The sequence below is a fragment of the Lontra canadensis genome, unplaced genomic scaffold, assembly GCF_010015895.1.
Source record: "Lontra canadensis isolate GAN:19392208 unplaced genomic scaffold, GSC_riverotter_1.0 scaffold2, whole genome shotgun sequence".
Lineage (NCBI taxonomy): Eukaryota > Metazoa > Chordata > Mammalia > Carnivora > Mustelidae > Lontra > Lontra canadensis.
In genome coordinates, this window is record NW_022630996.1 from 25,864,081 (window position 1) to 25,879,099 (window position 15,019).

Genomic DNA, 15,019 nt, shown 5'->3' on the forward strand with positions numbered 1-15,019 from the left:
TCTTTGTGTCTGACTACATCGTTTTGCAGAATCAGGAGAGCTGGAGTTACAATAGGATCTTGATGATAACGTCCTTTTCTAACTCCTGCCAATATTTCTCAATGATGTGAATGTTTCTTCTCATGGAGACACACGGTTCACACAATAGCTCTCCTTTGATCCGTAGCTTCCCTTGAAATAGGAAAACATCGCCTGGAAGTGCTTTAATTGTTTCATTTTATTCCAATCATGTGATGGAAATAATGAATGGAAAATAACAACAACAAACAAAATCCCAAACCATTCTGGGCAAGAAAACTTTTAACCACATTTAAGCTGAAAGCTTCAAGAACTTAATAAAAATAGGCCATAAACTTCATAAAGAGTGGACCCGGCTTCATTGTTTTGTTCTCAGTTTGTCTCTAGCTTTTACTGTAATTTTCACTTTATAATATTTCCAAATGCCTTACTGTAAAAACAACAACAACAACAACAAAAAACCACACCAAACTAATTGTGCCATACCAGGTAAAAGAGACACAGCCACTCCTAGAAACATTTACCTGCATGAAGCGACCCTCTGACGTCCCAAGATTAGCAATGGTGAGTTCTCCTTTAATGAAGGTAGATATAGATGTTAAGAGGACTTGGTTGAATTGGCCCATGAATAAGTCAACACGCTGCAAAGCTGTGGTAAACTCCGTTCGATATTCATCACTGCGCACTTCACAGCCGGATGAATTTCTCAAAAGTGTCTGGAATAAAATATGGTCATAGAATCAATGTGAGTCCAGATGCGAACAAGCTGGTAAAAAACTTCTCAGTGTGTCTTTTCAGAGCTCGGAGAATGGCAAGGATAACTGTACAAATAAACAGAGTGCCCCAGACAGGGGCTAGAAATTACTCTAGTGACCTACATGGCTCCAGTACTGCTAGGTGCTGCCATGTGTGTACAGATATGTTAACTGGGGTAAACCTTACTATCGCGGTTTGCACTCTGGTTGAGTATGTGCATACATAAATATGGAACTCAGTGGTGCTAGTAAAAGAAAAACAAAACTATAAATGTCTCAGACCTGGGCGTGAAGGTAATGCTTCTAGCAGACACGTCCAGTAAGATGGATTTCAACTGGAATAAATGTTAGAGTCATACGTAATACATTATATTTCTTAAAATGTGTGCCTTTGTGCATTTGTGTGCAATGAGGTGGTAGGGGGGGATAGCTGATAGATAATTCACAGGGAGGCAGTAGAGTACAGACCCCAAACTCAAGTTCCCGCATCAAATCCTAGTCTTGCATGCTTATTTACCTTACATAGTCCCTATAATCTCTCTGTGTTTGTGAAATTCAGGTTATCCATTCCACAAGTAAAATCGAGAGAATTATAGAGATGTGCCTACTTTGCAGAGCTGTTGTAAATGTTACATGAGCTAATTTATAGAACTCTCTTACCATAGAACCCAGGACCTAGAGAATACCACTGAAGTATTTGTCACCATTACAGTGAAAGGCTCAAAAGAATGTAAAAGCTGTGTACCAAATGCCATTGTTACCCACCTACAAAAAAGGCAATTGTCACTCAGTCAGGTATTTTTCTTTTAGGCTCAGCTTCAGATTTTTATTTTTATTTATTTTTTATTTTTTATTATTATTTTAAAAAGATTTTATTTATTTATTTGTCAGAGAGAGAGAGAAAGAGAGAGAGGGAGAGAGAGAGAGAGAGCACAAGCAGGCAGAGTGGCAGGCAGAGGCAGAGAGAGAAGCAGGCTCCCCACTGAGGAAGGATCCCAATGCAGGACTTGATCCCAGGACTCTGGGATCATGACCTGAGCCTAAGGCAACGGCTTAACCAACTGAGCCACCCAGGCATCCCTCAGCTTCAGATTTAAAAAAAAATATATTGTTCAGTAATATATGTCAGTTAAGCACCATGGATCTCTTCCTTCACCTTGACACCTGCCTTTCCTTCTACTTCTCAGATTGCAACACTGAGTCCTTGAGCAGGACCATCTGTGCTGGCTATCAGTGTCAGGGGTTCTCAAGGCTCCATTTGAAGGCTGCTCCTCTCCTCACCCTTCACACTCTCCCTTGGCAGCCTCAGTCTCTCCTGTGATGTCTATTACTATTCAGTTGACATACACATTTGTACCTTCACCCTACACTCTCCTCTGCACTGACTGTGCATTTATCAAATTGCCTGTGAAATACAGATGTCTCAGATGTCTCCAAGACCTCAGGCTCAACATGTCCAAAGTAGAAATCACATTCTAACCCCATGCCTGAGGTGATGATGCAACACCCCCCAGTGAATGGCTCTACTATTTCTCCAGAGGCACAAGTCATAAATCTAGTGCCATCCCTGATTCCTCCCCATGTACAGTCCATCACCAATTTTCATCAATTGTTCTTTCTAAATATCTCCTGGATCCATCCAGTTTTCTCTATCTCCACACTCTGACCCTCATCCAAACCACCCCTTCCAATTCCTGAACTACTACAATGGCTTCCAAATTAGATCTGCCATATCTGATCTCATCCATTCTCTACACTGCAGACAGATTTTTCCCCCCCCAAAACACAAATTTTGTCATGTTACTCTGTTTAAAACAATGTCTTCCTATTGCTCTCAGGATAAAAGACAAAAACTTTTAACATGGCCTGGTGAGCTCAGTATCATCTGGATCCTACTGAACATTCCAAATTCATCCTCATGGTGCCCTCCTTTGCACTCAGTGCTACAGTGAGTTGGCATTCTCTCAGTTATGCCATGTGTCCTCCTATTATAGGGCCTTTGTACATGTTACTAGAGTGATCCTTCCACTATTAACCACTATGTCTCCTTCAGATTGTAGTGTGTCATCATTTCCTTAGGAGGCCTATTCTGATCTTAATAGCTAGGTCAAATGCTTCTATTATCGACTGTCATAATACATTTTACTTATGTGTCATAGCACTCATAGCTGCAACTACTATTTGATTGTGGATTACATGATTGATGTCCCTGCCATCAGAGACCAAACTTTTTACCGCTGTATTGTTAGTAGTAGGTGAAATATCACACACAGATCCTCAATAAATATTGAATGAATGAACAAGTAAGTGAATCAATTATGAGTAGATGGGGGACGAGTGTGGAGATATAAACTAATATTGCTAAAGCTCTTTTTTTCTTCCAGGAATAGGTGTAGTTAAGAGTTCATAATAAGAAACAAATAGAGCATTCAGCTCCTGACTGTACTTGTAAGATATCTGGAAATTGGTAAATTTGGGGGAGAAAACAGGAGGCAAGAGGATATAATAAGGAACTGTCATCTAACTTGGAAGAAAAAGAAAAAGTTTATTTTTACATATTTTTGTATGTAGTTTCAAGTTAAGGAAAATGATTTGAAGATTAGAAATTCTCTATTATCATCTTATTGTATTTATAATAATCAGAAAGCTGCCATAGTATATTTTGGACTTAGTGTTGAACAACAAAGTGAAATAGAAAATTTAGGTATCTTTATGTAAAACAGCCTTACTCCTTAATATCAAAACTCTGTCACATGGAATACACAGAATATTTCCTCATTATAAGTGGCAATAAATTAACAAACAAAGAGTCTCAGAGACGCTAAACTTACTCACTCTTGTAATTAATGAAATGTTATGGTTCTAGACATTTATTTTGATATATTAATGAATGCTATTTCACTATTTAATTAGAAGCTTTTCTTCACTGAAGTACTATGGATTGCTCTGAGGAGTGGCAGATAACTGAAACGGACCAGCAATTCAATAGTAACGATTAATTGGTAATTAAGTTTCCATTGGTGATCAATCATCCATTTGGCAGAGATAGCCACAGCCATGGAAGCTGCTTAAAGGAGCAAAGACCAGTTTTAAATCAAAGACCTTCTCAAGTATCCATTTCAGAGGTGACTGCTCTTCAGGGTCAGCATTGTGGTTATTTTGTTCCTTTTCTTGCTTGTTTTTACTTTTTCTATGTCTAGCAGGCATCTTGGTAACTTAAAGCCTCAAATTTGACCTTGCAGAGATATGATGGATTCATTGGAACACAAAAACAATTTGCTGCATGTGGAGTAGTCATAGATTGTAAATTAGAAGCAGCTTTCTATCAACAAGAGGTCAGAAATGGTCTCATTCATCTTTTATCAACCTACCCTATAATTGTGCTTAACACACAGTAGGCATTTAATAATAGCTTCCTTAAAAATTACTCTATCTAAAGAGTACCAGAGATAAGGTACACATCTGCCTACCCAGCTTGCTTCCTTGTCTGCTTTGCTGAACCCCGCCAGCAAAAGAATGGAGCAGAGATAGCTCTCCAAGTGCATACAAACCGGCAAGAACTCCTGGATTTTTTAAATGGAGGGAAAGTAACACAACCGAACTTCAGCCAGTTTGTGCCTTCATATGTCAGGCATAAATGTAGAACTCTGTACTGACTCAATTAATATTTATGTATATTTATTCATACTTACACTTTCAGACTTCTTCAGGAAATTAAAAGGTCTCTAAATGGTGCCTCCTCAAGGACTGATTGGATAATATCCCTACTTCTCCCCAGACAAATTCCCAAGTTTAAAATCATTGCACAGTGCTGGAATAGGATCTACAGAACTGCTTGATCTTGAAAAGTTGTGCAATTTTGAGCTAAAAAACAAACGTCACGTCAGGTCCAAGTGACATTCAAATTTTATAAGCCAGGGGATCCCAACCTTATTCTTTTTCATTTTCTCCGTAGCTGAGATCTGCAGGAGAGGGATGGGGGCAATAGCTACCAGGAGAGTAACATTCCAGTATTCACTGCAGGAGAGGGGACTACTCCTTGTCTCTTCCTGCTGAGAATCTTGATGAACTCAGTGATTGGGATCAGGGTGGGAGGAACTAGCTTACAGAGCCCCACGTTGTCTTTGAGTTTGAATTGTGGTATTTTAACCATCAGGGAGCCTTGGTTTAAGTTCTTGGCATTGCAAAGGTACAGCACTGTATAAATATGACTAAAATCAGTCTGATTCACTATATCCCTTGAAGATAATAAGCAAATGTGTTTGAGGCTCATTTGTGCAGGGAAGATGGGGTGGGTTCTCACCCTTTACACACAGTTCTTGGGTGCAGCGTTTGGCGTGGGGTTGGGTCCAGAAGGAAAAGCAACTATAGACCTGCTGCCAGGGGTCTCCCGGTCATTTGTGGTTCCCTCAAAGCCAGGAAGACTTCGGCTTTGAGGTAAAACTGCACATAGCTGGTGGAAGGCAGTTCTCTGGTAAAATAGCCAAGAAAGGGTCTGCAAAGAAGGTTTCACCCCAGCACTAGTTGGGGAGTCAGACTAACACTCTCTTTTTGGTAACAAAGGGAGGAAGGAGGAAGAAAAGAAGGGAAGGAGGAAATCAATCTTTACCCCACATCTACACTGTGCCAGGCGCAGAGTTGGGCGTTTTCAGGTATAAGCTGACTCATACCCCTGTCAGGTTTTCAGTTTTCAGGAGGAAGAGACTCAGAGCACCCAAGAGTGCAGCTACAGTGGCTGATTCACACTGGAACTGGCATCAGAACTAGAACAGTCATTAGAATTCAGCTCTATCTGATTCTCAAGCTCAAGAATTTCTTCTGCTACTGTTTACTATTCTGGGCAAAATTCCAAGAACTGTATAATTACAGTAATGGAAAGGGCCTTAGGGACCATCTTACCTCAGCCCCTCATTTTAAGTAAGAGAAACCGAAAGTCAGGGAAATTGTAACTCTCCAAGAGTTGGAATCAGTCAACAAAAATTATCAATTAGCATGTAAAAAACCCTACAACTCCTCAAAGTTGAAAATGTAGATTCCCCCACCTCTGATTCCTTTTCTGAGAGAAAAGCTGGAATTAATCACTGTTTTCTGGATAACAGCATAAAGATGACCACTAGCATTTTGGGCTATTCTGATTAGCTTGGCTCTCAAATCTTCTTCTATGTTGCCAATTTTGGTTTGTGAACATGACCATGTTTCCATCTAGGTAATTCTAAAATTTTAGTCATCACCAACTCTCCTCTCTTGAGCATTTCTCACATCCAACTAGTTAGTTGCTCACTCCTTCTGAAATCTGGTTACAGTCCTCCAGCCATATCTGCACCCCTGCCTCAGGCTAGCTGTTTCCTCACTGACCTTCCTGTCTCCAATCTCATCTGCCTTGAAGCAGTTATGAGCTGTCACTCCTTTCTTCAAAACGCCTGCAGGGAAAGTCCAAACTCCTTATTATGACATCCAGACCTGCCTCAATTTGTTTCTTTTTTTCCATTAAGGAGAAAGATCAAGCGAGCAGGTAGGACACTGAAGGAATCTAAGAGTGGCTATCCTGACATGAGATGCTTCCTATTCTTGTATTCTTGCATTTGCTTTAGCAGCTGATGCCCCAGCTCCTGCTAGTTAGTGACAACCACTCCTGGCCATGTAAACCGGAAGTCTGGCTCTTTTCTAAAGTTTCTCCTTACAAGGTCTGTGGAAAGACAGAAGTAATACATTTTATTGGGCTGGGAGAGGGGAGAAAGTGACAAAGAATAAGGGTACAGAGAGATACAATATGGCTTGAGATATTTGAGTCAGGAGGGAAAAAGAAATAAGAAAAAAATTCACTCAATACAATATATTGTTAGGCATGTACACATGTATAGTGCAACTAAAGGCAAGGGAAAGACAATTCACAATTATTGTTTACCCACTTTTCAGGGAGGGAGAGGGATATGATTGGGGTGGGACATACAGGGGACTTAAAGGCTTTGGTAATATTCTCTTTTTTCAGCCTGATGATAGAGAACTCAGCATTTTATTTTATTGCTCACACACACATGCACACACCACATACACACATGCACAGAGTACATGATTCTTTTGTATATATAACAAAAATAAAATTTAACAGAAAACAGTGAATAAAAAGGAAGTGAAAAAGTGGAAAGAGCCTGTTAAGAACTCTCCCCAGCTCAATTTCTTGACATCCTAAGTAGGTCTGAGACAGTCTCATGGCTTTTCTCAACTCACAGGAGCTCACAGTAATAATGTTAAATATCATCTGCATAGTGGGTTACAGTTTTTCAAGTACATTATTCCATCTGATCCTTTAAATAAGTCTGTGAATTGGATTTGTTATGGTCATCATATTTCTACAGATGAAGAAACTAAAGTTCAAAGAGTTGTCAGTAAATATCAGAGCTTGAATCCTACTTGTTTTATTTTTTTAAAAGATTTTATTTATTTGACAGAAAGAGAAGGATCATAAATAGGCAGAGAGGCAGGCAGAGAGATAGAGGAGGAAGCAGGTTCCCTGCTGAGCTGAGAGCCCGATGTGGGGCTTGATCCCAGGACCCTGAGATCATGACCTGAGCCAAAGGCAGAGGCTTAACCCACTGAGCCACCCAGGGGCCCCTTGAATCCTAGTTGTTGATTTCAAATCCTATGTTCCTTATACTGCATTATACTCCTGCTTACAGGTTCCTACAATATTTCTGAGACAAACCCACATTCCAGGGATGGCCCAAGGCCGTGGTGGAAGAGAATTAGCATGCATACAGCACAGTGCCTACAGCACAGGGCTGGTTCTACTCACCTGGGACTTGATGATCACATGACCTTAGGCAAATCGCGTCATCTCTCTGGGTCTGAGTTTTATTTTACTTATATAACAAACATTTGTCCAGAGTGTTTATAATGTATCAGACACTCTTCTAAGTACTTTACAAATATTAATTCACTGAATCCTCATAAGAATGCTAGGAGGAAACTGAGGCACTGTGTGGTTACATGATCAGCAGCTGCACAGGGCAAGGACCAAACTTAGGTTGCACAGCACGAGGGTCTTCAATCAGACCCCCTCCCCGAGGTGTGATTATAAAGGAAGGGTTGAGTGAATTGATCTCAAAGTTCTCTTTCGGTTCTGCGATGCAAGGGGTCTATGGGATGGCTTTCCAATGCTTCCCCTAGGCTTGAAATTACCAAACTGCTTTTAGCCTGCCGCTGGAACGAATGAATGCTCAGGATATTTAAGATGCCATCAGTAAATAATCAATGTCCCCCAACACCTTAGGCTACTCCACAAGAGCCTAAACAGATTCTACATGGGTATTCTTTAAGAAATTCTGGAAAGCATTTAATTGTTGAAGGTTTACCCTTCTCTAAAATAATTCTGTGGGGGCCCCAGGGTGGCTCAACTGGTTAAGCATCAGACTCTTGATTTCTGTGCAGGCGGCTGTGATCTCCAGGAGGTGAGATCAAGCCCTGCCTGGAGCTCTGCACTGAGCCAGGAGTCTGCTTAAGATTCTCTCTCCCTCTGTTCCTCCCCCATCTTGCATGTGCGTGCTCTCTCTCCTCTCTCTTAAAAAAAAAAAAAAAAAAGATAATCATAGTAATTATATGAAGTTCACTCTGAAAACCAATGGTAAACACTTTTTAAAAAACTTGTTTCCTTAACTCAAGGGCTTATATACTGTCATAGAGCTAAATAATAGGAATTATCTAAAATTTGTAAGCCTGGAAACAATGATTTAGTCTTTCTTTACTTTTCCATGAGTACTTGGCAGAAATTTTTTTTTTTTTTTACCTCAGACACATTTTTTTATAAAAAAAAAAAATGAAGTGCTGTATACCTCAATGTATTTGATTCAAACTGTTTTCCCTAATTAACATTATGATGCATGCAGTGAATATGCAATTACATTTAATTCAGTATAATTAAGAATGTGATATATTTAAAATAGTGATTCCTTTAATTGATCTATAGGACAGATTTAGCTCATCTATAGATAATTTAAATCAGTCTTGCAGATAGATTTTTAAAAATGTATCATTTTGTAAAATCTTTACCAGTTCACTCACACCAGCCTTTTTTCCTTCTTGCCCATGACTAAATTAACAGAAGCATTTTAATATAAACTTTATTCATAATCACCCTTTCTCCAAATTCTATTGACAAGTGATGGTTTTCTGAGGGGATATATATTTCAAAATAGATAGTTCCTCTTTGCCTAGAACTTTTTATATAGCTGGCTAAAAACTGCTTTAATCTCAGGAATTCCACATAACTTACTCCCCTAAATTTCATTCATGTGCTCTCTTCTGTTTATTTAGTGAGACTGGGAGAGGTGCTGTTGAACTCACAGCAGGCAGGGGCAAGAGCTTTGAACATCAGTGTCTGGTTATGTTTCTTTCAGATATATTTAACTTCTATCAGTCTGTACTCAAATGTCTAAGATGTCAACATTGAAGCCTGATTCTCTGTAAAATGCAGAAGAGTCAGCTCTCTGACAGAGCAGGCCCTTCTCTTTGGGGTCCTTAATGCAAGGCCAGACTGTTAGGCCGGTGTGGTCAAATGCTAAGAATGTGACTATGTTGTTTTGTGCTACAAAGACAACTGCTTGATGTTGTGCTCAGCGGGCCACTGAAAAGAAAGATGCTTTCTCAATACTTTCGCGGCCACCGGCTCCCCTCGATGAAGTAATCCTGCCTCACGACTTCAACAGCCACGGAGTTCTTTATAATCAGAGACCTCAAGCGGGGGAGCAAAGCTGGGGAGCAGTTAAAGAAGAGCTGATGTGTCTCCAGGAAGGGAGAAAGGGTCTCATCTCTGGCCCCGATCAATTCAGACGGCCCTGAATGTAATACAACAAGGCATCTGGCCAACCGGCTGCTGGCTCCACACTAGTGATTCATGAGGTGATAGATGCTGCCTCGTGGGAATGACCTAACTTCATAGGCCCAGCAGCATTCTCTCTTCTGAGGACTAGCCCTGTCTCTGCAACTGCCTTTAGGTCAAGTTTGAATGTGCCCTTGATGTCATTCAAACTCATCGCTTTTCTTTCCAAACTAATTCACTCTTCTAGATTCCTATTTCTTTATGGCATCAATAGCCACCCTCTCCCTTTAGGTTTCAGACACCTTTGACTTTTCCTTTTCTTTTATTGTTTATATCCACCTATCAATTCTTATAAATATTTCTATTGATTTAAAGAAAATCTCATACTTGGCCTCCTACAATCTAATTTCCTTGATTCCAGAATCTCCTTGTTCAATTCCACTTCTATAACTTTTTAGTGTAAGGTTCCCCAAACACCTTCTTAGTTGCATCCAGAGGTAACCATCCCAGCCTAGAGGAGAAGAGCATGGGTTCTGGAGTGGTCCTGCCCTTATCAGCTGTGCAAACTTAGAGAGGATACTTGGACCTCCAAGCCTCACTTCCTCCCTTGGGAATGGGAAAATGTACACCTATCTAATATAACTTTTTTGAGGTTTAAAAAGAAAATGAATCCAATGCCAGAGGCAGACACACAGAATAGTAAAAATGCAAAGTACAAAGAACATCGCTGATAGATACGTTCCAAAAACACTGGTACAGATGGTAAATGCTTTAAGATTAGGAAAAAAAAATTAGTGTGGGCTTCAATAGCTAGAGAAGGCTCATGGCGGAGGCCAAAGATGATGCAGGTCTTGATAGAAATTGGATTAGTGAAGAGGGAAGAGAGAAATACTTGGAGCAGGATGTATTTTATGTATATGAGTGTATGGATTTCTATACATGTGTACAAATGCATTCACATATAAATGCATTCACATATAAATACATCTATCTTCTTCTCGAGGTATCTCTGGGATTCAAAAGACTCAGAATTCTACAATGATAGGGGTTCTGGAATTCTAAGGGTTAAAATGTTTGCTTCTTTATCATCATTTCCTAAGGTGAATCAGATCTGAAACAGACCAAGTCCATGTGGTTTGGCTTTAGCAGGCTTCATACCTCACCTCAATCAGAGCCAGAGTGACAGGGTGATTCATAAAGAAAATTGCTCCAAGTGAAGCACATTTTAATGCTTAGTGTATATAATTTTTCTGCTTTCTTCAATTTAGTTAATAGAAAACAAATTTTAATGTACTCACTCACTGAATTGTAAGTGCTACTCAAAGGACAGAGCACCAGTTACCCTGCACTAAGCAATACAACAGAAGCAGTTCTTTCTTTAGAGTATAAGAGGCATAGTCTGTTTATATGCTGAGCAGTCACGCTCAATAGAAACCAGGCTGATGAATGTCTTAGTTCAGAGCCAGGAGAGGTGAAAGATAGATGAAACCAGAGTTCTTCAATTGGGCCCCATTATATTGTTTAAACCTATGACTATTTCCTAGCCTGCCATGACTGTCATCACCTCTTGTCCCTTTTTACCTCCTTACCATTGTGCTGTGAGACTCTTTACTCATCTTCTTCCCTTGTTACTGACCAGATCTGTGTACCAGAAAGCTCAATCTGTGGGCAACCCTCCTCACTTGCCAAAGTCCCCAAGGCCCTAACCAAACTCTCTTCTATTCTTACTGCATCTACATCAAGGCCAAGCTCATGCACTTACTAAGAATGTATTTGGGACTCATGAAATGATGCCATTGTGGAGTCTAATCCTGTGGCACAGTAAGGGTGTTATTGAAAAATACTTTCACTCGACTTCTTTTCCTTAACCCACGCGTTATTTTCAACCTGAAATTACAGAGTGGTGGTTTGTAGTGAGAAAAAAATCAATGGATTCAAAAAGCAAACTTCATGGAGGGCACATCTACTGGTAGGAGTGCCTGAGGAATGTCCACCAGAAGGTGTGTCCTAAAGTGCTTCATACAGACAGTAACACCCACTCAAAGGGGAAGCTCTGTTGAAAGGCTCAAGAAAGCCTTAAGGAGCAGAGAAGTTACTCTACCTTTCTCCCTTTAATTGCCTGAATTATGTTTTCCCAATTTGGATTAAGTATAAAGCTCTGGAATTCCTGTCTTTTCATCCTACCTATCTTCAACTTTTCTTCTCCTCTCATTTTTCTTTTTCTTTTTTTTTTTTTTTAAAGATTTTATTTGTTTGTTTGACAGACAGAGATCACAAGTAGACAGAGAGGCAGGCAGAGAGAGAGAGAGGGAAGCAGGCTCCCTGCCGAGCAGAGAGCCTGATGCGGACTGATCCCAGGACCCTAAGATCATGACCTGAGCTGAAGGCAGCGGCTTAACCCACTGAGCCACCCAGGCGCCCTCCTTCTTTGTTTTTTGATCCATCTTCATTCCAAACTAGTGGATAATGGAGAGTGTGTGTGTGTGTGTGTGTGTGTGTGTGTGTATTTATGTAAGGAAGGGACTGAAACATCCTAGAATTTCTTCAATACTAATTTAACTTTTGGAAACTCTCCAATTATATAAGTTAGTTTTTAGAGACTTGGGGGAGAGAATGAAAAATGATTTTATCTAAAAATTATTTTTATTAATCAGCATTTTATTATTTTATTTGAAATATGAGGCTTTGTCATAACTATGTGCCCATTTGATAAACAGGTATTTTATCCAGATAAGGATAATTTTGTTAGGTACTAAGATTGAAAGGTCACAGCCCATATTCTCAAGTGGCTAAAGAGGAAACCAGTGAAGATATTACCACAGAATGTGGTAATAAAGATGGTAGGAATAAGCAAAGGGTGCTACTGGAGTACTCAGGAAAGGCAGCTTATCCAGAATGGAGGGCTAAGGGAAAACTAGAGAAGATTTCCTGGGGCAGGAAATGCCTGAGTAGAATTGTAAAGAATGAGGAGAAAAGTGCTAACCTGACAAAATGAATGTTTAAGGAAATTTGAGGCAGACTAAGTATCATGTGTTAAGGCAGAGTTATGAGAAATACTGATGGGTTCTGGGAACTAAAAGAATGATAGGTTGACACATAACTGATAAATGCACACATTGCACTTAATATCCAAAATATATAAAGAAATCATGTAACTCAGTAGCAGCAAAAAAAGGAAAAAAAAAAACAGGCAAAGAAACTTAATAGAAAATTTTCTAAAGAAAGTGTGAACATGAAAAGGTGCTTAACATCACTAATTAGGGAACTGCAAATCAAAACCACTATGAGATCTCACCTCATACCTGTTAGAATGGGTATTACCAAAAAGACGTGAGAGAACAAATGCTGGTGGGGATATTAAGGGAATCCTTGCACAGTGTGAGTGGGAATGCAAACTAGTACAGCCAGTAAACAGCACGGAGGTTCCTCAAGAAATTAAAAATAGAACTACCATATGATCCAGCAATCCCACTTCTGGGTATTTATCCAAAGGGGAAGAAAAAAAGAAACAAACCATTATCTCTAGGAGGTATCTGTACTTCCATGTCAATTGCTGCACTATTCACGATAGCCAAGACATAGAAACAACCTAAGTATCTATCAGTGGATGAATGGATCAAGAAGATGAGGTGTATATGTCTATATAGACTTAAAAAAAAAAAAAAGGTATCCTGTGATTTGCCACAATATAAATGAACCCAGAGGGCATTATGTTAAGTGAAATAAGCCAGACAGAGAAAGACAAATACTGTATGTTATCATTTTTATGTGGAATCTAAAAGAAAATGTTGTGCTCATAGAAAGAGACAGTAGAAAACTGGTTGCCAGGGGCTGGAATCGCAGAGGGTGGGAGTGGAGAGAGCAAGAGAAATAGGGAGACATTGGTAAAAGGGTACAAACTTTCAGTTAAAAAAAGGGACTACAGTTGAATATACTGTATAATACACTGTATTATATAAATGAAATTTGCAAAGGGAGTTTAGAATGATAGGCTGAGGACAGGGTGCCACTGGTGTGCCTGAGCTTTCTCGTATTAGCTTGCAGAGCCAGTTGTGACTGTTTCTTTCTAATTCTTGTTCAGTGACTACCTTGATAGCTTGAAATGGCTTGGTGGGGTTGTTTACACCACAGAAATTGGCAAGCACTATGGATCAGGGGCTTCTATTCCCCTTCCCCGAGAGTTAGACATTTGCCAGCACACTAGAAGGCTTGAAGACCAGGAAATAGCCAAGGCCAGGGTAGGAAACTTCTTGAATACATACTAAAGAATATGGATTTTACTCTGAAACCATTGGGGAGCACTCAAATTATTTTAAGGGACACAGTAACATAAATGGGTTTGCTTTCAAGAAAGATTACTTACTCCAGCAGCAGTCTGGAGACAAATAGATTGGTTGGGGAGGAGGATGGAGCCAGGGTGATCTACTTTTATCTTACTGGCATCATTTTCAACATACTAATAAAAGAAAATCTATCTGGAATGATAACATACAATTTTCTGTTTCTCCTTTGTGTATCTGCAGAAGTGGAGAAGTAAAGCTTTTTAAGCTTCATATTTACTATAAATGAGTCTAGGTTTTACTCTGAAGAAGGAATTAGAAGAAGCAGGCTGAATTAGATTGTGCTAATGGAGAAGGGTGAAATAGGCTGAAAGATTCTTTGGAAATATTAAGTTCCTTGATTAAATAGGTGTTGTTATTTGCTCCCAAACCAGCAGCTGGAGAAGGTGCTTAGAAAGTCTTAAATAAGGCTGGTACACAGATTGAGAATGTCAACTTGGGTTAATGAATGAGAGAGGTTGTGTAAACTATTACTTAATCCCAGTTGAGGGTTTCCTGACCCACTGGGGAACAGGGCTGAGGTTGATAGACAAAAATAAGGTTAGAAGGAAATAGAGCATTAAACAAACAATAGTTCAGTTTAACTTGTAATTTAGCCAGAGTTCAGAGTATAAAATAAGAACCTTGCTAGTAGCAAGACAGAGAAAATGAAGCAGTGATAGTATCATTATTAAAATAATTGTCCAGCCATTCACTGGAACAGAGACTTTATTGTATTTCTACAGTGAAAATAGAAAATTTGACTATTTCTTAGCCGGTTTATGAATCCCCAGCATATAGAGTATTAAATAAGGCAGTGGGAATTATAACAGCTGGTTCTAAGGGCCCAGAGAATGTAGGAAAAGCTTTAATATCTAAAGCTCACACAAATACTAAATTAATATTTACTTATGAAAATTTAGATGTTTATTTTTCAAATATTTCATAATCTCTTTTTTTTTTTTAGGAGTTCATCTGCATTCAATTGGATTGTTATTATGAGGGTCATAAGATACTCAGTATCATATAGTTTATACCCTGGATCCTGAAAAATACAATTTATTTTTTTAAATAAAGAGCTTTCTTATTAGGTGTGATAAAGTCCTGGTGTT

At 39.3% G+C, this 15,019-nt stretch overlaps 1 protein-coding gene across 2 annotated transcripts in view; it reads right to left on the bottom strand.

Annotated features, from left to right (window-relative positions):
- The window catches only part of MET (MET proto-oncogene, receptor tyrosine kinase), a 113,622-nt gene that overhangs the window by 56,719 nt on the left and 41,884 nt on the right, over positions 1-15,019 (bottom strand). For both annotated transcript variants that reach the window (XM_032870879.1, XM_032870871.1), the window contains exon 3: positions 543-734. In XM_032870879.1, coding sequence (XP_032726770.1) covers positions 543-734 — 192 coding nt within the window. The remainder of the gene's footprint in view (positions 1-542; positions 735-15,019) is intronic.